This window comes from Colossoma macropomum, unplaced genomic scaffold (genome assembly GCF_904425465.1).
Source record: "Colossoma macropomum unplaced genomic scaffold, Colossoma_macropomum, whole genome shotgun sequence".
Taxonomy (NCBI): Eukaryota; Metazoa; Chordata; class Actinopteri; order Characiformes; family Serrasalmidae; genus Colossoma; species Colossoma macropomum.
The window spans coordinates 46,057,820-46,082,020 of NW_023494792.1; the positions used below are offsets into that span (position 1 = coordinate 46,057,820).

The following is a 24,201-nucleotide window of genomic DNA, read 5'->3' on the forward strand; positions in this document are numbered from 1 at the left end:
ACCACTTTAGGATGCGAGTAAGCATGTTTACAGATTTTTCATTTTGACTGGAGTGTCCCTTTAAGTAATATGTATGTATGGAATGTTCTAGAACATTGTGAAGGCAGGCAGTGCCATCTTGGACCCCAGCAATAAAGAGCACTGGGACCACATCCAGAGGACAGAGGGCGGGACAGCACACCTGCTGCGAAACTTTGAGGAGTATGCCACCACTGTGGCTCGCAACATGAGGAAGACCTACCTGAAACCCTTCACCATCGTCACACACAACATGAGTGAGTTCCAACATTAAGGAATAGAGCAGAGAGCATGAGCATCTGATTTCTGACGGTGCTCTAGTTGTTGTTAAGTTTTATTTTAAATAGAAAATGTCAATTAATGTCTCTCTTTACCCTCCCCCAAGTTATGGCGGTGGATTACCTGGATTCTTCCAGCCCAGACGATGCAAAGATCCCTCACTTCCAGAAGATTAAAGAGGAATGTCCCAAAGACCTGAAATCATCAGTCCTGTTCCCAGAGTTTGCCTTCCAGTCTGTAGAGCACAGTGGTAAATATCCACATGTGACAAATGAATTAATGCTATCTATTTTTAACTAAGCACTTAATTAATGTGCTGGAAAGGTATCTCAGAAAAAGGAAGAAGTGTATTCGAATTATATAATTTAGTTCACATGTCTTTCAAGTAAACTATCTGTCAGATGGGTGCCTATATATAACATTATCATGTAGCCCATATTAGCCAATGACATACATAAAAAACATACCAAAAACATATTTAATGTTTAAATGTTTTCATTCTTAAAACATTGCAAAACGGATGACAACTAGGTTCTCATTCTAACTGTTAAACATTAATAAAAAAACACATTTGTATTTCACCTGTTTTCCCCATCATGTGGTGTAAAATCACCCTTCCTGAACCCTCTAATTTTCCATGCAGTTGCTCCAACAGACAAGCCAGTGACTCAGACCAGCTCTACTGAGGAAGACCACACTGAGCTCCAAAGGAAGAAAAGGCAGGCTGAGGTTCCTCCTCCATTCCCAGTGGCTGCTGTCATTGTCTATCGCTCTCTAGGGCATTTGCTGCCTGAGCGCTATGACCCTGATCGTCGCAGCCTCAGGTACACTAGTCTTTCAAGCATCAAAAAGAGCTCATAAATATTTTGTAGTCAGAAATTATGTGGAAAAAAATAAACTGACCCTTTAATCTGTTACTGGTAAACAATGATACTTAATGTAGTATAAAAGTTACTATATACTATAGATACAGAAAGAAGTATATAAAAATAATAGTAATAATAGTCACTACCTGAAATAATGTAACTTCAGTTTGGGGGCACTTGTGTTGTCAAATGTTTTTAATAAACGAGCATGTTTTATTTGTCTTAATAGCTTAACATTGACAAAAACAAATAGAACTCACTTAGCAGCTCTTACTGGTTATTCTTTCTATCTTGTTAGTCTTTGATGTGTTGCTATTGCAGAATGACAGAGAAACATGCTCATTCGTGTTATAAACCTTTTTTGTACATTTTTTTAATATATATTAAAAGTTAGGTCCAATCATTCAAACTTTTGGGGGGCCATGTAAGCTTTTGAAAGTAATAATATATCTGACTCAGATAAGTGGAACATTATTTGTCTTTTTTTCATCATTGAACTGAACTGACCATCCTGTTGATTTACACTGGCCCGTACCAGGCCATGTCCACTCTCTAAAGCTATAGCACTTTAGTGACCTACACAGCTGAGTGCACTGGGCTTTACATTCCGTAAACCATGACAGCGCTGGGTATAAAACCTTCAACACGGTCAGAAGACTCCGCCTAATTACAGCATACCATTCACATGTTATGCAAACTTTACCGGCAATTCATTATGAGGAGAGCACGTCCAAATATTTAGGACAGCTGCTATTGGACGGCTGTGCCTACTGATACCTATAATGAACATTGTATGTCATTGTGAGACCGTTTGGCCATTTGCCAAACAACATGAAGCATCTGAGCGAGTATATTTAGGTCTCCAGTATCGCCCTCTTTCTGTCATGGAATGTCCTTTTTGTATCTGCCCCTTTCTGTCTTTGACTTGTCCTGGCTCTGCAGTCTAATTATTACCTTTTTCCATGTTTTCACATGTATTGTTATGTTGGTATATTTAAATGTTTTTGTTCATAATCTTCTGTGTTTTTATTTTATTTATTTACAACCCCGTTTCCAAAAAAGTTGGGATGCTGTGCAAAATGTAAATAGAATGAAAATAGAAATGCAATGATATGCAAATCATTTAAACTCTATTTAGAATTACACAATTTTACCAGTCCTTTGTTGCCCCTGTCCCAACTTTTTTGAAACGTTGCTGGCATAAAATTCAAAATGGGCATTTATTTTTCAGAAAACAATAACATTTCTCACTTTCAACAGTTGATATATTGTCTTTGTACTATTTTCAAATAAATGTAGGGTTTAAGTGATTTGCACATCATTGCATTCTGTTTTTGTTTGCATTTTGCACACCGTCCCAAATTCTTTGGAAATAGGGTTGTATTTATTTATTTATTAATTTATTTATTACTTTATTTTCTTACTTCATTTTATTTTTATTTTTACAATGAGTGTGATAAAAACAAAAAAGTAAAGGGAAAGAAAAATATATCTCTGTTGTAATAATAAAAACTTCAAAATGAGAACTTAAAAGGAGAAAGAAAAAACATTCTTAACTTGAATGTACATTAATATGGTTAGTTTTCAGTTCTGTCTTGCTTCAGCTCCTCTGTGAAACACTGTGTCATTCACTGTCTGTGCAGGTTGCCCATCCGGCCGGTCATCAACACGCCCATAGTCAGCGCCACCGTGCACCATGAAGGCCAACCACCGTCCATACCCCTGGAGCAACCAATCACACTGGACTACACACTGCTGGAGACAGAGGAGAGGTCCAAACCTGTGTGTGTGTTCTGGAACCACTCCATCACGTGAGTCCCTGCAAGCCCCCATCCAAACATTCACCTCTACTCAATAATAACAATGTCGTCTCAAGGTCCCTTACAGTTATAAGTAACAAAAACTATTTACAGTAATGAAACAAAAGGAATTTAAACACAACTAAGAAATAAAATGATTGATAAAATAGAGGGAAAAAAAGTTATATAAAATATATAAATTGGGAAAAAGCACAAGATTGTCACCTTCAACAGGGGTTACTGTAAAAAAATATGACAATGTACTGTGTTCTTAGGAAACAATGGAAATATATCAATTCCTCAGCCAGAGCAGATTCTGCTTCATTTATTTTCTTAAGCTTGTCAATAATAGAGTAAATTACTACAACAGTCACTGCTGTAAAAAAAAATTGTATTTAAACCATTTCTACTGGTCCATTCCTCATAAAATCTAAAGGACACCTAGCATCGTTCATCATGTACAAAAATTGGATTATGTAGTTTTAATATGACAGCAACAACATGCCTTTATTTGTTCACTATTATAAAACATATTCAAGAGGATAACGTTAACATGTGTATGTGTTGTAGGATCGGAGGGACTGGAGGCTGGTCCTCTAAGGGCTGTGAACTCGTCTCCAGAAACAGAACCCACATCAGCTGCCAGTGTAACCACATGACCAGCTTTGCCGTGCTCATGGACATCTCCAAGAGAGAGGTACGGCGGTGGCCACTTTGCACTAGCTTTGTGCTAGTCTGCTGCTGGCATTTAATCCTCCAGCACTCAACCAGGAGGATAAATATTTGGTGGGGGGAGTATTAAACATGTCTACTTTACATCTAAACACTCCTCTGTTCTTGCCCTCTTCACCTCTTTCATGCCTTTGTACTATTAACCACCTTTTTTGTTCTTTAAAAAAGCTTTTTCTGGTCAGGCTGTCCACTTATCTCCATGCTCAAAATAATCTTAACTAGGGGTGTCTGCACACAATTACAGTCCCTTTTTAAGGCTATTTTACTTGATCATGCTCCATTTAGGCACAAGTTAATATGCTTTCAGAGGGTAATGAGCAGTCTAAATGTGTGCAGTGTGAAAGTCTTTAACAGTGGCAAATGAACATAATAGTAAAGCTTTATTTATATAGTACTTTTTATTTTGGTCACAAAATCAAAGTGCTTTGCGCAGGAACACTGAGAAGATAAAAACACTACGCTCGAAAATATTAGCACGATCACAAACAGGGGGAAATGAGCCATAATACTTCTAGGCATATGCTAACCTAAACAGATATGGTTTTAATGTGGATTTAAGCTGGATTCTCTGGAATTCTTTTTCAGAGTTTAGGTGCTATGTAAGAAAATGATCCTTCACTAACTGAGCTGTAAGTGATCCTAGGTTTGCAGTAAGCCTGCCTCAGCTGAGGCCTAGATGGTATAGATCAGTAATACTGGGGCTAAGTCATTAAGAGCTTTAAATGTCATAAGCAAGACCTTGTAGTCAGTGTGGGACTAACACCATGTAGCCAGTGTAAATGGAATAAGACTGGAGTAATATGCTCAAATGTGCTTTTTCTGGTAAGCACATGGGCTGCTGTGTTCTGAACTACTTGGAGTCTATTTAAAGACACAGTTGGGCAGCAAGCCAGTAACGTGTTACGCTAGTCCAACCTAGTAGTTATGAAAGCATGAGCTAATTCTCAGCATCTTGTGGGAATCACGTTTCTTATTTTGTATATGTTGGCTATGTTTATCATACTTGAGAAATGAAAAGGAAATCCACATTGTCAGTGTTTCATCTGCCATTAACTAGCCATACATACTATATGAATGCATGAATATTACACTCTTGGCGGTAAGGCTGACAGCACATTCAAGACTAAGTGAATGGAGTGCTTTGCTCATGTTAGTGCAACTTGATATGTGAAAGTAGTGTTGTCTCCTTGTTTGCCAAATGTATTGACCTCCCCCTTTCTCTCTCTCTCTCAGCATGGAGACGTACTGCCCCTAAAGATAGTAACCTACGCTACTGTTTCGGCCTCATTACTTGCTCTGCTGATCACCTTCATCTTGCTGGCCATCCTGCGAAAACTCCGCTCCAACCTGCACAGCATCCACAAGAACCTGGTGGCGGCCCTCTTCTTCTCCGAACTTGTTTTCCTCATCGGCATCAACCAGACGGACAACCCGGTAAGACCTCTGGTTCAAACGGGGATTATTTTGGTGATTGAGTGATCAGAGGCCAAGCAATATAAAAGCACTCAGCTGGACAATAACAAATCCTGCATAGCCTTTCAAAGATTGTAAAATGGGTCTATCCTTCTCACTCTAGTTCTTAATGTAAGTGAGACCAGTAAGAGAACTTAAAACATGCAGTATCATAATCTAAACTGCCAGCTAATCACTACTGATTCTTCAGGAAGGTACATTTTAATCAATTATTAGTTTTTGAGTAAACGTGACAACTCTAGCTCTAGCTCTTATACATGATTAGATACATGATGTATAAAATATCTGTGAGGCTTATTGGATATTACTGTAAATATTGTTCTGTGGAGAAAAGCAGGACAAAGCTGTCATTCATTCTGTGAAAATTAGGGCATGATAAGAAGCCCTTGTTCACACTTTACACTTCAAAAATGGAAACTACATCTTCATGGTTTTTTGCTATTTTAGAGCAAGTCTGAAGGTTAGAATAAAAGGACTTCCTTTTTGAACATAGAATATTCTGCTTAGCGAAGATTTTAGTTAGTTTGGTTCTCAGTCTAACACTGAGCCCATTCACGTTGTAAAACACCAGTAATTACATGCTTAAATCTTTAATTAGGAGCTGTGTAGTGATGGGTTAGGCCACACTGATGGTTGTTGACAAATGGCTGGGAATAACCTGAAGGTAAAAGCCTCTATTTATATTCTGGTGATTCACCGCTGAATAGAAAGGAGCCATTTCATTGGCTCAGATAAAATCCCTGTAATTATACATTTGGTCCACACAGACACACATCCACATGCACACACACACACACACACACACAACACACACACACACACACACAGATACTGTTCATGATGTTCAAGCCTGGAAGACTGGCTGGATTAAAAAAAGTATTGGAGCCATAGAATGAATTTCTGTAAGGTATAAAGGTCTGATTTGTTGGCCTCAGGCAGCGGTAGGCTGCAAACTGACAGGAGCTTAGCTGCCATGAATAGATTTTAAAGCACCCCAGATATTTCCTTTTTATTGGGTAGATTATGTGACGTGTAGCAACAAATTGATTGAGCGCTAATGCTCTGTTCCAGGCCGAAAGCAAGCAATGACGTTTCTACACTTTCAATGGAGTCAGTTTACCAATAACAAACACACCATTACTTGTTTACTGACGTCTAATTTAACCAAAGCAGTTTGATTCAGGGCATTGCATTGGCTTGCAGTGCTGTATTTTTATTCTAGCATTAGGGAAAAGCCTTCATATTCTTTGATGATAACAGTGCCTGGCTTAGAGCAGTTCTTTACATGTAATTCTTTACACACATCGAATGTAGCACACTTGATTGAGCTGAGCAGGCCCCCAGGAGCATCTGAATGGGAGATCTGATTAGTGCTGCGTTAAAACTCTGCAGGAGGATTGCCAGGAACAAAACAGAGTAAAAATCAGTTATTTGTCCACCATTGCTACCGGCATATTATCGACACAGTCAATAAACATATTACTATTACTCAATATACCTATATTTGTCTGTTCGTTGAAGAATCTAAACTCTAAATCTAAATTTTTTTCTCATTGTTTTGTAATAAAAGAGGTTGACTTAGTTTGTAAGCATTGTTCAACTTTCACAGTGTATCAGTTGATACATATGGATAGTCCGTAGTTCGTGCCATGATTTTCATGAGGGCAGTAGCTCTGTCCTTGGGTCTTCTCCTCTGCTTCATTGTGGAGCAGTCCATGTTATGTGAGAGACTGTGTGATGTTAGCTAGGGTAAGGCACGTTTTTGTATTATTAGAGAGGACCCATACTTTACAGTCAGCCCCCCCCACTTTGGCCCAGTGACCTCACCTTGTGGGCTTTAAAAAGGAGACAAGCTGGGGCTGGTGTTTGCTGGCACTAAGAGGCTACAGCTACAGTCCCATGCATACACACACAGACAATATAATTTTACACATAAAGACAAGATACAGCCTTTACAGATCCACCCAGTTATCTCCCCAGTGTAAGTATTATGTAGTACTGGTCAAGTCAAACTCTTTGAACTTACCTTATACTTTCTGTGCTCCCCTAACGTGTGTGTGTGTGTGTGTCTCTGGAATGCTGTTGGTCAAGGTCACATGCAGCTTTGTACTGAAGCTGCAGTAGATTTACACCTAAGACTGTTCAACTGTTCACCCTCTAATCTAACTCTAAAAAGGGGCTTTCCTTAAATGCTCTCTCTCTCTCTCTCTCTCTCTCTGTCTCTCTCTCTCTCTCTCTCTCTCTCTCTCTCTTGCTCTCACTCTCTCTCCCCCTCGGTCTGTCTCTCTCTCTGTCTCTCTCGCTCTCCCTCTCTGTGTATCTCTCTGTCTTTTCATTATCTGTATTTAAAAATATATATAAATCTTTTTATCTATATTTTCTTTTCTTTTATCTTTTTCTCATCCACTTCTCTCTTTCTTCCTCTCCATTTCTCTATATTCCGCCCCCATGTCTCTCTCTTCCTTTGTCTTTCTAGCCTGTTCTCTATCTTCATTCTATGTACATCTTTACACCTTTATATCTCTGTTGTATCTCTCTCTCATTATCTCCTCTTTCTCTGATTCTCTACCTTTCCTCTCTCTCTCTCTCTCTCTCTCTCTCTCGCTCTCTCTCTCTCTTTTAGTTGTACATTACAGCCTGAATGTTGTTGATTTTTCATCTCTCTCTCTCTCTCTCTCTCTCTCTCTCTCTCTCTCTCTCTCTCTCTCTCTCAGTTTGTATGTACAGTGATAGCAATCCTGCTGCACTTCTTCTACATGTGTACGTTTGCCTGGATGTTTGTGGAGGGGCTGCACATTTACCGCATGCTGACAGAGATGCGCAACATCAACTACGGCCACATGCGCTTCTACTACGCTATGGGCTGGGGCATCCCTGCTATCATCACAGGTTAGTCTCTCTCACCTTCTGTCATACAGTGATAGAAAACATGGCCGAGCACAGAAAGCTCCTTTTCTACATGCTGATCCGTTTTACTGTGACCAACATGGACATGCACAAACACTACTTTAGAGTCAGAGTTAGTATGTTAAAGGAAACAAGGACAAAGACTCTGAATGTATCTCCAGTGAGCTGAGAGGTGAGACAGGGTTAAATATGCATATGTGTATAAATATTAACACAAATATGTATACATATAGATATGTGTGTAGATTTCTCATTCACCACCACAAACAGACCATCTACAAATACAAACCACACACCCATGATGTCGTGTTGGGACTCGCCTGTTCTCTGAGCTGTGTGTGTGTGTGTGTGTGTGTGTGTGTGTTTGTGATCCCTGTGGGAAAGCTCTGTCATTTTTTTTTTATTTTCTGTCTCTGTTTCTCTCCCTGTCTCTCTTTTTCTCTACATCTCTCTCTATCTTTATTCCCCCCCTCTTTCTGCACCCCACTCACTCACTGTCTCTGTCTGTCTCTCTTTTTCCCTACATTTTTCTCTATCTTTCTTTCTCCCCTTTCTGTCCCTCTCCCTATTCTTTGCTCCTCACTTTTTCTCTCTCTCCCTCCCTCTCTCACACTCTTTGATTTTTCTCCGCATTTCTCGGTCTATATTCTCTCTCTCTCTCTCTCTCTCTCCCATCTTCTCATTCTCTCTTTTTCTTTTATCTCCTGTTGGAACTCTTCCTCTGTTCTGATGGACTCTGCTGCTTTTTGCCTCTCTGCTCCGCTGTGGTGTCGCTTACCTCTCTGGCTGAAACTCAAAGCCGAGTAGAAAGACACAAAGATAATAGAGGCCAGACTGCCTCCTCTGCTCCCATTACCTTTTCTGCTCTTGTGTGTGGGGTTGTGTAATCACCCTGTGAGGGGTGTGTGTGTGTGTGTGTTTGTGTGTGCGTGCGTGTATTTGTTTGTTTTCACACGTTGATTTTTTAGGAAAAACTGTGAGAAACAGGTCTAACCGGTTACTGAGGTTAAGCTTAGGGTTAAGTTTGGGATTAGACTTAGAGTAAAATATTACTACGTATAGATATGTACATAGGTATAATACATATGGGACATATTATTATTAATACATACAGGATACATTATTACATATAAATGCATATATATAATACAAACGGGACATTTAAGCAGCAGAAAACCAGAGGTGTATGTTTTTGCGAATAAAAGCACAAGAAAAAAGCCCTGAACATTGTATTAAATGTGCTTTAATGTTGTCAGTTCCTTCCAAGGATAGAGCCATAAAACTGTCGCAATATCTGGCTTAGCTCAGCTTTTTGTAAGATCAAAACCATTTTTTGGTTACTGAGGTTAAATTTAGGGTTAAATCTAGGATTAGACCAGATTGTCAGATTTAGCCAGATTTGCCAGATTAACCTGAATGTGGTTTTGTTCCAGTCAGTCTGTAAAGTATTTCACGGCACATCTTTGCCGAATTGTATTTTGTTCCTTTCTGGCTGATTCCAGTTTGGTTAGTTGTTCTGCCATCACATTTGCCAGCTGAATAGCTTTTTCAGGGGCAGTTACAGATTCAAAAGTTGATGTAGTCATGCTGTCACACTCTTCCTCAGAATCTGACCAAAAGAGGCTACAGATCAGATATTATCTAATAGAATTTCTATTAGAAGTGATGTGTTTATGTTTTGTGTGTGCTGAGTAGGAACTTAGTAATGTTAGCTGCAGCAAAAAGCACTTCTTTAAGCAGCCAGTGCCCAGAGGAATGATACACTTATAGTGGGAAAATATTGATGTGTGTGTGTGTTTACAGGTCTGGCTGTAGGTCTGGACCCTCAGGGCTATGGTAACCCTGATTTCTGCTGGCTCTCCGTCCACGACACCCTGATCTGGAGCTTTGCTGGACCCATTGCTGTTGTTGTGCTGGTGAGTGCACTGCACCACAATAACAGTACCTTAACGTGGTAGTTCCCCCTTACCCTAAATGTAGTCAATCAGCAAAGGCATGTTTGGTGTCTGAAGTTTGCTTCTTTAGTTGAAAGGACCTATGAGGCTAATGTAGCTAACAAGTAATGGAAGTTCCATGTCAATGCTTATTAGTAGAGCTTTCGTATTTTTTATTGCGTAACATTAACTTTGATAAGATTTGTCACAGCACTATCATTTTACAAAGCAAAATTACTGGCAGTTAATCTAATATTCTGATGTTGGCAGTAAATCTGATATTTCTCATGTGAGATAATGTTTTCTTATTAAAATGTTGTACATAAGATTATGCAGGCTATTTCAAGAAGTGTGTCCTTTCAGTTAACCTTAGTGTAGTCCAGAGTTATCTTGGCCTATCCATAAACATTTCTTATTAAATATCATGCTTTTTTGTCTGATTTTTCTGAGATATCTTTTTTTAGACTTTGGCAGTACGTTGGTCTGTATGTGCATGTTAGGGAAATAAAGACGAGTTTATTGAATTAGATTCTCACTTAAACGCTCACTAATGACATTCTCAAATGTTTGGAATGACCCCTGCTACAGGTCAACATAGTGATCTTTGTGATGGCAGCCAAGGCATCATGTGGGCGCAGGCAGAGGAGCTTTGAGAAGTCTGGAGCCATGTGAGTTTCCATACACTCAACTAGGCGCTGGATTTATATACAGGCCATTCAGAATGTACTGATACTGAGATTTATGTATTTATGTCTGTGTGATTTCAGTCCTGCTCTGCGGATGGCCTTTCTGCTCTTACTGCTTATCAGCGCCACCTGGCTGTTGGGGCTCATGGCTGTTAACAGTGATGTCATGATTTTCCACTACCTGTTTGCTGTTTTCAGCTGTTTGCAGGTGAGGTTAACATCACTAATTGTGCCAATGAAAATATGTGAAGTACCAAGTCAAAAGAATATATATACTTTTGTGATACACAAAACATTGTTTTATGTGTCAGTAATGTTAATACTTAATATATTTATATACTATTTATATAATTAAAATATAATATATAAATATAATATCTTTATATAGCACTAAAAACAGGGATTACTGCCTCATTTTTTCGCAGGGAATCTTTATATTCCTCTTCCACTGTGTGCTGAATAAAGAAGTGAGGAAGAATCTGAAGACTGTGTTCACAGGGAAGAAGCCTCTGCAGGATGAGTCCAGCACCACCCGGGCATCCCTGCTGACTGTAAGTGGACAAAGCTGAAAGCTGAGTGCTGCTGATTCATGCACTGGAAGTGTTCAAAATAAAGCTCAGTATACACATTGTGTAAACATATGTGCACTGCATTATTGCTTTAAAACTGAGTGGTATTCAGTTCTTTTCAGTACAGGAAAGCAGTATTGAAATTATTTTAAGCGGTAATTACTGTTATGCTACAGATGCAGCCGATAGAGAATAGGCTGAAAAATGCTGAAGTATTCCTTTAAACCCCAGGCTTATTTTTGAACATCAAACAGAGCAGAAATGTTTGCATTACATCCTGTTAACGTTCTGTTCCATAATATCAACGTGTTAAGGCAGCCAGGTTACAATGTGAGATGGGTTATTGAGCCTTTTGTTTAATCTCTCTTTCTCTCTGTTCCTCTCTCTCAGCGCTCTCTGAACTGCAATAACACGTACACGGAGGACGGCACTCTGTTCCGCTCAGCTATCGGAGAGTCCACTGTGTCTCTGGAGAGCACCATCAGGTCAGCCAAGAGCCACAGCGGCTACCTCGCTTACGCCTTCAGGTAACAGCCTGCTGGGTGCATGGCCCTGCTGCAACACTTACTCTTTCACTCTCTCTCTCTGTCTCTCCTCTCCCTCTCTGTCTCCTCTCCCTCTTATTCTCTCTTTCTCTACTTTTCTTTTAGATTTAATGTTAATCTTACTCACTCTAACCTTTCTTTTTTCATTCTCTCTTTCTCTCTTTCTCTCTCTCTGTCTCTCTCTCTCTACTTTTCTCTTTCTTTCTATTTCTCTCTCTCTCACCTTTTTTCTTCCTCTTTTTCTAACCTGTCTGGTGCTCTCTAACCTCTCCCTCTCTTTCTTCTTCTATCTTTCTCTCTCTTTCTGTCTAACATTTCTTTATCACTACTGCTTTTTCTGTAACCCCCTCTCTCTCTCTCCCCATCTTTCTCTCTCTCTCTCTCTCTCCCCATCTTTCTCTCCACCCTCTTATCACTCTCACTTTCCCTTCTGACCTCTCTCTACCCTTTTTCCCCTCTACTCTTTCTTTCTCTATCTGTCTGCCCTTCTGTTTTGTCTCTTACTTTCTAACCTGTTTTTTCTTTCTCTTTCTCTCTAACCTCTCCCTCCCTCACATTTTTTCTTTCTCACTTTTTCTCTTCTGTCTTTCTCTTTTCTCTCTCTTTCTCTCGCTCTTTAATCTTTCTCTCTCTCTCTCTCTCTCTCTCTCTCTCTCTTCTCTCTCTCTCTCTCTCTCTCTAATCTTTCTCTCTCTTTCTCTCTCTCTCTGTTTGAAAAATGATTCTTTAACACGTGCATGGCTCAAGCGCATGGCTCTGCCTCAGCTTTGCTACGCAACGGCATTACACATACATGAAACACTCCCAAAAGCACACACACACACTTACAGTGTTTAAAACCTATTCATTCATAACATTTAACATGATTAGTGATCATTTACGTCCAGCCGGACACAGATGAGTGTACATTCAGCACTGGGGTTCACTGTGTGTATGTCACTGACCTAACATTAATAGCATAGTGAACATCAAAACTTTCAGTCAACTTTAATTTACGAGCAGAAATCCTGGTGGATGTAGCCTTTGGCTATAAAGCTCAGTATCATTTCACTTCACTACAGTCTTAATTACACTACAGACATTGACACTGCAGATCCGCTTGTGTTAAGACAGAGTTGGAGTTGTTGAGGAAAATTTGAGCCCATCAGAGCAGACTGAGGCACGCAGCATATGTGCCTCCAGCTAAAACATCAGTCATCAGGCGTCTTCTGCTATAGCTACACACTATAATGAAAATTGGCTTTAGGGATGATTGGAATTTATGCTTCATAGTGTCAGATTATTGCAAGACTACTGAATGTTTATTAGCCTCAGACAGTCAGCCTGAAACTCACAAGTGCTCATTTTATTTTGCCCTCCAGTCTTAGTCTGGCTTTGTTGCTGTGGGGATCCTGGTACTTTTTAAACTGGAATAGCGAGCATCTTTCAGAAACATTGTATGACCACTGTAGCTGATACAATGCAGGTCATAGAACTCAAAAGCTGGATAAAAAAGAAGGGGAAATCACATTAATGGCAAATACTCTGGGAGTTCGTGAAGCTGCTTTAACCCTTAAATGCATGTCTTGGGTTGCTGGTGACTCATGATTAGGGCTGAGTATTGTCCAGAATTTTAGGATACCAATGATAATACCTCGACTTCAATACAGATACCTTCTTTACATTCTGCCCACTTTCAGCACCTCACTGCTGCTACAAGTAGGTGTATAAATTCACCACAAGGGTTCTGTAATCAAGAAGCACTGAATCAAATAACATGCATACAAAATGTAATTTAGACAGCCTACAGTCTACATTTTAATTATTGGCTTATGAATGCTTAGACTGACTAATTAAGTATTGAAATTTTGTATTGACTGACATTTCATTGTAAATAAACTAACCGATTTGGACTTCCTTACAGTCTTGGTGAAAGGAACCAGGGGTTATGATATATACAACACAAATATAGACACTTTATTTAATATCCAAATAACCTACATGTGTCTTCTGAGTGTTGATACATAATGTTGATGATGGAAAAATAGTGTTAATATGAAAAAATACATTTTTTGGGGACTGTTTTGCTTTACAACACCCTGTATGTATCTCTCTACAATGAACGGGTTTTAAAATATGCATTTTGGTGCAAAGTCTTCTCAAAACTAATTTCATGTAATAACTTTCTGTGAGGGAGCTTTTGGAGGCATTAAACTCCTTATATGTTTGGTTACTATCACCACCACTGTGAACAATACTGATAGGTTTCTCCAGAAGGGACATTTTTTATCAGAGCACTCTGAATGACTTTGTTTACATCTTTTTAATTATTCAGAAGTTTAGAGAAATTGGTCGAATTCTCCCTTAATAAAGGATTGATTAGTCAGACCAGATATTGGATAAAACTATAGCAACAAAAAAGTATACTGGGCCAGTAGGAAACATTGACATACATAAAATCAGTATTTGTATATTAAGAAAGTGTGTTTTTTTATTCTATTGGTGATTTTCTGAGCAGAAACTACTGCCCAGACGAAAACATTTTTACAGTGACTTTTTGCATAGATCTGTATATTGAATAGAGTTGTTCTTGTCAGTAAAATGTTTTTAAACTTTTACACTGGCGTGGCAGTTTATAGATACAGCTCAGTGTTTAAAGAACTAACTGGTTTTGAATTAGTGATTAAGTTTATGCTCTTCATCTTATGTTGTGTTAGAGGGCGGATCTAGCTCTTATAGAGCAAACAATATACAACGAACAACTTCTCAAATTCTCCCTCTCCCTCTCTCTCTCTCTCTCTCTCTCTCTGTCTGTGTCTCCACAGAGATGAGTCAGGTCAGAAGCCATCCTCAGGAACAGCTAAAGGTGGACACACAGACATTGATGGCCCTCTGTTCCACCGTAACGGCACTAAGGCAGACGGTATTGCATCTTTGCTGTATACTTTCTGTATAAATTCTTCAGGGTGTCTTTTTAAGCGTCTTTCACTTTGATTGTCTTGATGGGAGAGATTGTGTGGCCATTTTTCTGGAAGTATTAAAACTGATTCTGCAGCAATGCCTGCTGAACAGCTAAATATAGAGTATGTTGCGTTCTCAGACTCAGACTCGGACAGTGAGCTTTCTGTGGATGAGCACAGCAGCTCCTACGCCTCCTCACACTCCTCCGACAGTGAGGATGATGAAGACATCCACAGGACACCCAAGTGGAACAACGAGAGACAGCCACTGCACAGCACTCCAAAAGGTTCAGGAGCTCATTACTGATGGTTTATGAAATGTCTAAAAATCACAGAGCTTTATTGTTGTTAGAGTTAAATGTTTAGACTCACTTGTCATAGAAATATTTTTGTTCTAACAACTTAAAAAGGCAGATTTAATAACCATGACTGGATCTAAGTACCAAGTTGCTCTTGTCTTAATTTGTATGGAAGTTCTTTGTAGATTGTCTGTTGACCTTTGGCACCTCTATAAGTAAAGCTGACCCATATAGTGTAGATTTTAATATTATAAAATATATAGGCATCTAAAGCTATTTTTACATGTGTTATTAAATATTTATCTGTTTTAGGAACAACAAAAATTTAATAAATGGTAAATAATACACTGAATACACTGATTGGACTAGCATATTGGGATAATTTATACATGTATAAATGTATAATTTTATACAGCAAAAATGATTTATATTATTGAAATAATTGATTCCAGTATTTTCAGTGTTCAGTTTGGGTTTGATCGTTTTTTGTTTTTTTTTTCAATCCAGTGGACACAGTGACCAATCACGTGAAGCCGTACTGGCCCACAGAGGCCACCACGGCCAGCGACAGTGAGGAGGCTGGAGGAGCAGAGCGTTTGCGAGTGGAAACCAAAGTGAATGTGGAGCTGCATCAAGAGAACAAGTTAAACCACATAGGAGAACCACCCCAGGACAAAGACCCACCAGGCAGAGACGGAGCGCCCCCCAGCCTGCCCAACAGCAACCACCAGCCCGAACAGAGGAAGGGTAAGAGAGAGAGAGTGTAATACTGACATTATATGTAGCTTGAAATAGTAGACCATGCATCATATTTGTACCAGGTTGTTATTTGTAGATTGACTGATCAGTTATGGGATGGATGCATAAATTACATTACTTTTAAATGTTTAAAAAAATCTGTTTACAAAACATACATGTTGATTTATAAACTGTTTAGTATATTTAATAATGTATTAAATGCATAGATTCATATAAAGCAATAAGGCATGACCTTGAGTGGCTTCTGGCATTCATAAACCTTTGAAAGAGTGATAAAATTCTCAACTGTTCAATAAATAATTAAATGTATTATTAATAATAATAATCACAGTTCTTCCACCAAGCAATGTAGTTTGTTAACAGTAGACTATGGTTGCCAAGCAACAAAATCCCTTACTGTGTTAATGTAGAATTCAATTAATATGTGTGGTCATAAGTGTATTTATCAAGTATTCTATACTGGCTTCAAACAAGGCTCAGCCAATCAGATTTTAGCTTTCATAATAGGTTTTATAACACCTGTTGCATCTTCCTTTTCTCCACAGGTATTCTGAAGAATAAGATCACATATCCTCCACCTCTAACAGACAAAAACATGAAGAACAAGCTTAGAGAGAAGCTTTCAGACTACAACCCCCCTACCATCTCCTCACAGACCCCCTCAGTGGCCTCTAATGATGGGGGAAACAGTCACAACGTCATCAAAAAAAACACCCACCGCCCTGCGGTCCCACCTAGAGAGCAACAGAACGGAGTGGCCACAAACTTACGGGCTGGCACCGTTAACGGCGGCAACCAGTCAGATTCAGAGTAAGTAGTTGCATGACCCCTGGAAATGTCTCTCAGCCTCTGAGTCCAGTCTTTTATGTCTGTGGGGAAAAACATAAAGGTGTGAGTTTATGGGAGAACAGGGCATGGAAATATATATCTGTTAAATGTGCACCCTTTCGATTCTGACCTGCATGATTTAGTGTTGATACTTACTAGTCGACTAATCACTTGCAGTGTTCCTTAGTTGACTACTTGCATTTAGTTATGTCTTTATTTACGTATTTACTTGTTAGTTTATTTTTACAAAATTGTAGTTAAATGACTGCTGGGTTAGGCTCCAGCACCCTCCGTGACCCAGAAGGATAGGCAACTTAGATAATGTATGAGTGTAATGAGTGTGTGTGCGTGTGTCTAAAATGAAAACTGGCAGTGAAATGTACTTATTAACTGTAATAAACACGAAAATGACCGTTTTCCAAAACACAAAATCTAAATAATGTCTGCTGTGAAAACTACCTAAAAATTGCTGAGACAAAACCTCTAGTTTTTTTTTCAGTGCATGATTGAGAGTTTAGAATAGGATCCCTTCTGTGATTGGCTGTTTTTGAAGAAAGCTGGAGCTGACCGAGCTCAGTCACTGTTTTTGTTTTACTCTTCCTTTATCAAAGCTCCCATTTCAGGTACAAACTGATTTTAAGAAGTATAGTCCAGCGTCTTCGATAATATGATATTAATTCTTCAGCCTTTTGGTGTGATTAGTTAACTTAGTAGTTGAAAGTCAGGCCTTTGGATCAAAAAAGAAAGTCCTTAGTCAGGGACAATCCCTTTGTTTACACCTGTGCAGCTGCTGGAGCAGGTGTGCAGAAAACTCTATTCACTTGCACGTTGGCATGGGGTTTTGTTCTATCTGTCTGAAGCCCTGCCTGAAAACCCATCTAACCAGCATGTTACCACCCCCCCCTTTTCTCATCTCCCTCTCGTTCCCTCTTTCTTTCATCACAGCGGCAGTAACGAAACCTCAATCTGACCCAGCAGGAAGCTGCAGGAGGCTGTTTCTACGTGAGAGAAGCACAGCCGCCATCAGGATGGAGAACAAGAGGAAAGGAGAGGTGGATAAACTCCTTAGAGGCTGATGAACAGGTCTTGTGGACCTTATGACCTTTTGACCTCACTTTCTCCACCTTCATGGCCTACACTCCAATGGAGAACAGTATTACTGCAGACTTCTGTCTGCTCTACTTAGAAAATTCAGTGAAAAAGGGAATGTATTGAACTAAGATTTGGGGGTGGACAGTGGACCGTGCCAAAATCACTGCAAGAGGACAAAAACTACATCCCCCACAATGCTGAGCTGCATGTCCGGAACAAGTCACATGCAGGCTGGAGCTGAAGAATTGCAGGATGTGATAACGGACATTACCACTAGTACTTATCCACACTGAAAGGGTGGAGATGATGTTGACTGACTCATTCACACACTCACAGAAAGTAATGTGTGGAAAAAGACATTTAATTTCACAATGGAAATATGAACTAAACATTTTCACCAAGTGCCCTATTTGTTCATCCTTCCGGAGCAGATTCTGTGTCTGTTTTCTATGTTGTGACTGTAATTATTGTTATGTAGATACTGCTTAAATTGTTCTATTTTGTATGTGGACTGTTTCTGAGATTTTTCAGGCACATTTTTTATAATTAACTTAGGGTTTTTATACATACAACACACAACTCTAAGGATTATTCTGGACGAAATCACGATGCTGTAATTTTGTACATGACTTGCAGTCAGGTCGCCTTAGTGCCTTAGTCCAACACTACACAGTTTAATTTCAAAACCCATTGGTTCACTCCTCCTCCAAATAAGACTGTACAAACATGAAAGGAGACAATGGTCAAATATTTTTTTATAAAAGAGCAAATTATGAAATGTGAAGAGATGAGAGAGCTCTCAGATTTCTTACAATGATGAAATGAATGTGTATGCCATGTTTATTATGAACTCAGAGGAGTATAGGAAATATAGGAAAAAAAACACTGTGGTCCTAGTACAAGCAGGGATCTTTCTCCCCCCTCACTGACCTTTTCTCTCTTTCTTCCCTCTTTCTGTCACAACCACTCCAGTGTTTGAACCACTCCTGATCAAAAATTGCTGGATTTTTCCTATTTTTCCAAAAAAGACACTGGAATTCTTGTAACATATGTATATTTATTTTTTATGCTTTTGAAACACTGGTCAATGATTGCAACTACAAAATTAAAAACCTCTTTGGAATTTTCTAGCTTCGTCTACACTGTTGTAGATATTGTGTTGAATATGATAAATATATGAATCTGATCCAAATCTCAGGCTTATTCAGCAATTAATCTCACTGCTTATTATTCATGTTATTAGGTACACCTACTTTGTAAAATCCTCTGCAAAAGTCAAAGACCACTTGCCATTTTTTTAAATTTCCAGTCAAAATGATTATTTTCATTATTTTCAGCATCCTCAACAACTAAATATCAAATTTTAGTCTCACTGCTGGACTGAGAAATCGTCCACCAACCAAAATAACTACAGGATGACTAACACAAACTGTGCAGCAACAGATGAACTATTGTCTCTGACTTTACATCTACAAGGTGGACCAAGAAGGTAGGTGTGTCTAATAGAGTGGACAGTAAGTGGACAGAGAGTTTAAAACTTCAGCAGCCATGCTGTGTCTGATCCACTCGTACCAGCACAACACTCACTAACACACCACCACCACGTCAGTGTTACTGCAGTGCTGAGAATGATTCACCACCTAAAAATTACATGCTCTGTGGAGGTCCTGACCATTAAAGAACAGAGTAAAAGGGGGCTAACACAGTATGCAGATGGACTACAGTCTGGAATTGTAGAACTACAAAGCACACCTATATGGTAAGTGGAGCTCACAAAAAGGACAATGAGTGTAGAAACAAGGAGGTGTATTTAATTAAGTGGTCAGTGTTTTGTATATATGTAAATAGGAAATATCCAGCCTCTAAATAATAAATACCAAATACAGGTGTAATTTACTGTAACCTAAACCATGTTAGATTGTTAAGATAACTAAGACCCAAATGCACCTTCTTATAGTAATGACACCATCTATCTGTAGGTGCTGAAGCAGCCATAGTAAAAGCATTAGTATCAGTTAACAAAGCTACTGTGTCTATATAAGGCAAAGCAGTGGCTGTTGGCTGTATTGTGTGCATTAGTGGAGTGTTTCTCTATGCTCCAGTGCCTCTCAGTGTATTGTGTTCAGCTCCAGACAGACAGAGGACCACCAGCTCCAGGCTAATCCCCCTGAGGAACAATAAAGGCCGGCCGCTCGCGGATCACCCTGGATAATACTGCAGTCTGGATACCACAGAAAGGTCACACATGAAACACCAGACACTTAACCTCCACAAGCTCGGACACCAGCCCAGTGAAGGCTTCTAGTACCAACTGTACCCACACATACGGTCACAATTTTTCATTCAGGGTATTTCACTGCTTTTCTCATAAAAATCAGAGAGCTACTGTACTGTATTAAAGGGCCCAAAGTCCAGTTATAACATTTGTGTGAGTTTATGGACCAAAAACAGTCATGAATATTTTTCCAACTACTCTTTGGAATTAATCAGGCTGTTTCTGTTTTGGTTTGATTGTAAGGCTGGTATATGTAAAAGACCTGTGCAGGATCGCCTGACCCTGATGTGGCATGTTCTTTGCTTTTGCTTCCCGCCTGCCAGGAGTGGCGCAATGTTTAACTATCTGTAGGAACAACAGTCTCACTTCAGTGTGAATGGCCAAGGCTAAGCTACTGTAGGCTGAATGAGTAAGTAAACGTCTTCACAGGTGTGACATCACAGCCAAGATACTTTCAAAATAGGCTATTTTTGAAGCTTAGTTTCCATATTCGGACTGTATTGACGAGAGAATAAACAGTAATTGTGCTTTAAAATGTGCAGAGGTGTACTTATTTCCACACATCTTTGCAGATGATTTATTATTTATTTCTTAGATTTGTATTTATACTTATATTTATTTTTTGTATTTATTGATATTTATTTATCATACTTATAGTTATTGCTTATATTTCTTACATTTCTATTTATACTTATATTTGTTTCTTATATTTTCTTATTTATTACTTATTTATTACTGATACTTTTTTCCACTTAAATGTAATTTAACTGGGGTGCATAAACGTTTGCACACGACTTTATGTAGGTAATCTAATGGTCAAAGGTGGTGGGTTGAGGTGTCCCTGGTTTAACTTGAGGACTTGGCTGTGCCATTGCTGTATAAAGAAGGGATGAGCACCGATTATAAGTAATCTTGATAGGTAGTGAAGATAACAGTACGACTCAATAACTAAAGCCACATGGTAGAGATCTCCTCATGTGCAGCTCTTATACATTCAGCCTTATGTTCTTCACTCAGCTCTGAAATTCCAGACTCTCTCTCTCTCTCTCTCTCTCTCTCTCCCCCTTTCTCTCTCTCTGTCTATGCCACAAGCAGGAATTTGTCTTCAGCTGAGCTAGATTAGGCTGGCTGCTTTTTACTGCTGTACTTCAAAACCTGAGGGAGATGCTAAGGTTTGAGCTTTTGGGGCACCCCCTGCTATCAGGCAGGAAAACAGAGAGGAAAAAACGGGCATATTTCAGCAGGCACATAAAATCCATAATGAGTTGTCATGGCTAATGGCCATAAATGTGCATTCCTCAGCTGACACAGAAGAGAGAGAGATCAGCAGACGGAGGGAGAGATGTGAGACAGGGCCGGGGCCAAAGCCTCCATTTTGTCAGAGTGTAAGAGGAGACGAGCGGATAAAGTTACAGCTGGCTTAAGAGACGTCAGTCACCGTGGTAACAATAGTTTTCCTTCATCTGAACAGCAGTGGGAAAAGGCTTCTATGTACCTGTTGCCTCTGTAAAGGTACAGCGAGTGGTACAGGAACCTGCAGGCTAGAAAGAGCCAACATTGGACTGTATAGAGGTCCATACAAATGATATGACATACACTACATGTACAAATACATGTACATGTCATCCCACGTTTCTTCTAAAATCAAGAGCATTAATAAGGGGTTTGTGCAGTAAGAGCCTCTGCTCTTTGGGGAAAGCTTTACACTAGATATTGGAACATTGCTGTGATGATTTGGTTGCATTCAGCCTCAAGAGCTTCAGTGAGATCAGGTACTGATGTTGGATGACCTGTCATGGACCACAAACACCACTCTGACATCCCAAAGGTATTGTGAGATGGTGCTCCATCTCTCCAAAGAATGCAGTTCCACTGCTCAACATCCCAGGGCTGGTGGGCTTTGCACCTTTCTTGTCAAAACTAAGGCATGATGTCCTTCAGGCTCATGTGTGGCTCCTCCAGAGCATCCCATTCTATCTGCAAAGCTTTGGAGATCATACAAGCTGTGTGTATATTGTAGATGAATACCTGTGTCAGCAAAGGGGCCATATCCAGCATATTTCTTGTATTTTATATTTCCCCTTGAGGTGTACTTACAACATTGATGTGGTTTTATGCACCAAAATGGTCATAGTTCATTTTACATGACCATTTTCCAACTTCTTTATCTCTTAGAATTAAACAGGCTGTTTTTGTTTTGGTTTGTCTTCAAGACTGGTATGTGTAAACGGCCTGTGCTATGATTGCCTGACCCTGATGAGGCACATGCTTTGCTTTTTGCTTCCCGGAGAAAAACAAGCTCAACTTTTTCTTCAGATCAGAAAAAATCCACAAGTGTTTCTGTCCATCCTTCCACTGTGAGAAGACAATTCAACACTATGAGCCTGAAAGGATGTGTAGCTGTCATGAAGCCCTTACTGAGAAAAGAAAACAGACAATAAAGAAGGACATTTGCCAATGAAACAAAGAAGCTGCTGGTGTTCTCAGAACAATGAACTTGAATTGTGAGAAGCAGAAAATACAACCAACTTCTAAGACAAGCAAGTTTCCTGGAAGGAAGCAATGATGAAAAATGAATAAAATGCACATAACAGCTGGTTTGATTGGAAATGAAATACATGAAGGGTGGTCTCTGACGAGTACAATAGCCTACTGTTTGTATGTTTTGCATTCTCTTCTTGTAATATTTGAGGTTTCACTGTGTAAAGCACTTTGTGTTGCACCTCTGGTAGCAGAGCAGCTTCTCAGAGACGTGTAAGGGTGATGTGAAAGAACAGGTCCTTTAATTTTGCAGCTAAAAGAACAGAGAAAAAACTTGTGTATGCTTTTTTCTGCTGATCATTGAATTTGCTGTTGATGCTCTCAGGGCTGGAAACGGTCTCCTGAGAGGCATGAGGAGTCACGATGAGGTGTAAAATAGCACTGGAGTGCCACCTAGTGGTCATAATCAGGAATTGTTCTTTTTGCTTTGGGACACACATACATCATCTAAACCGCTTATCCTTCTGGGTCGCGGTGGGGTGCTGGAGCCTATCCTAGCTGTCATTGGGCAGAAGGCAGGATACACCCTGGACAGGTCGCCAGTCCATCACAGGGCAGACAGACAGACATACACATTCACACCCAGGGGCAATTTCAGCATGTCCAATTGACCTGACTGCATGTTTTTGGACTGTGAGAGGAAACCCATGCAGACACGGGGAGAACAGGCAAACTCCACACAGAAATGACCCAGGTCACCCAGCTGGGAATCAAACCCAGGCCATTCTTGCTGTGAGGTGACAGCACTACACACTGCACCACCGTGCCACCTGCTTTGGGACAATAAATGACAGACTCAGAGTAATGTAGGAACCTGATTTTTGAAAGAAAATGAATGAAGTTTTATGAAAAAAAAAAAAAAAAACAATTTAGTAGAGTTATTGCTTCCACTGTGTTTCTGGAACAGTGTTAGTTTAGTAGAAATACTCTTCCTGGTGTTTGTGATATAGTGTTAGTCGAATAGTGTTATTCTCTGGTGTTCCTTTTTTTATTTCTATTGTGTTTCATAATGTGTTGGGTATCATTTTATATGCAGTGGAAATACAGAGACTGTAAGTGGAAGATGTGATCCTAACAGAGTGTGCAGTCTGTTCTGATATAATTACAGTGAGGGGAAACAAATATTCAGACATCATTGTTTTGTTATTTAATTTACTTCCAGTGCATATATCCACTTCACATTTACACACGTCTTTTGACCTTATACATATACATTTGAACGAAAAGGTATGTATTTATTAGTACTGACAAACAAAACTGATATGAAAAACGCATTTAGACACGATATAAAAATCTATATGTAAAGGTTACATTAACATAAATTAAATAATAGATATTAATGATGCAGAAATGTCTTTGTAAAAAAAATGTTGCAAATGTTAAAATTTCACGCAGGTGCAAACACTGGTGAAAGTTAGGTTGAAGTTGAAGAAGTTTCATCAAGTTCTCAGGGACAAAATTAATGAACAAAACTCCAATAGGAAAAGCGACAGAGCCATAACAAAGGCCTTAAACATCTCTGTCAGTACATTTGGTTTAATAATATGTAAGTGGACAGTTCACAAAGCCATAGCTAATCATCCCTGGACAGGTGCACCTTGCAGGATTTCACACAGACTAATGATATGGAAGGTAAGTGAGAACACAGCAATCCATTGAA

General features: G+C 39.4%; 1 protein-coding gene across 4 annotated transcripts in view; it reads left to right on the forward strand.

The window, feature by feature from the left end:
- Positions 1-18,855, forward strand: part of celsr1a (cadherin EGF LAG seven-pass G-type receptor 1a) — a 118,481-nt gene extending 99,626 nt beyond the window's left edge. For 2 of the 4 annotated variants that reach the window (XM_036577355.1, XM_036577358.1), the window contains 17 exons: positions 92-275; positions 404-547; positions 941-1,121; positions 2,807-2,974; positions 3,533-3,659; positions 4,928-5,128; positions 7,882-8,056; positions 9,878-9,990; positions 10,597-10,676; positions 10,776-10,902; positions 11,120-11,245; positions 11,654-11,790; positions 14,613-14,710; positions 14,888-15,034; positions 15,554-15,793; positions 16,351-16,615; positions 17,612-18,855. In XM_036577355.1, the coding sequence (XP_036433248.1) occupies positions 92-275; positions 404-547; positions 941-1,121; positions 2,807-2,974; positions 3,533-3,659; positions 4,928-5,128; positions 7,882-8,056; positions 9,878-9,990; positions 10,597-10,676; positions 10,776-10,902; positions 11,120-11,245; positions 11,654-11,790; positions 14,613-14,710; positions 14,888-15,034; positions 15,554-15,793; positions 16,351-16,615; positions 17,612-17,639 (2,541 nt within the window). In that variant the 3' untranslated portion in view covers positions 17,640-18,855. Of the gene's footprint in view, positions 1-91; positions 276-403; positions 548-940; positions 1,122-2,806; positions 2,975-3,532; positions 3,660-4,927; positions 5,129-7,881; positions 8,057-9,877; positions 9,991-10,596; positions 10,677-10,775; positions 10,903-11,119; positions 11,246-11,653; positions 11,791-14,612; positions 14,711-14,887; positions 15,035-15,553; positions 15,794-16,350; positions 16,616-17,578 lie in introns of all 4 variants that reach the window. The other 2 variants (XM_036577356.1, XM_036577357.1) reach the window with 2 other exon arrangements.
- The last annotated feature ends 5,346 nt before the right edge of the window (positions 18,856-24,201 follow it).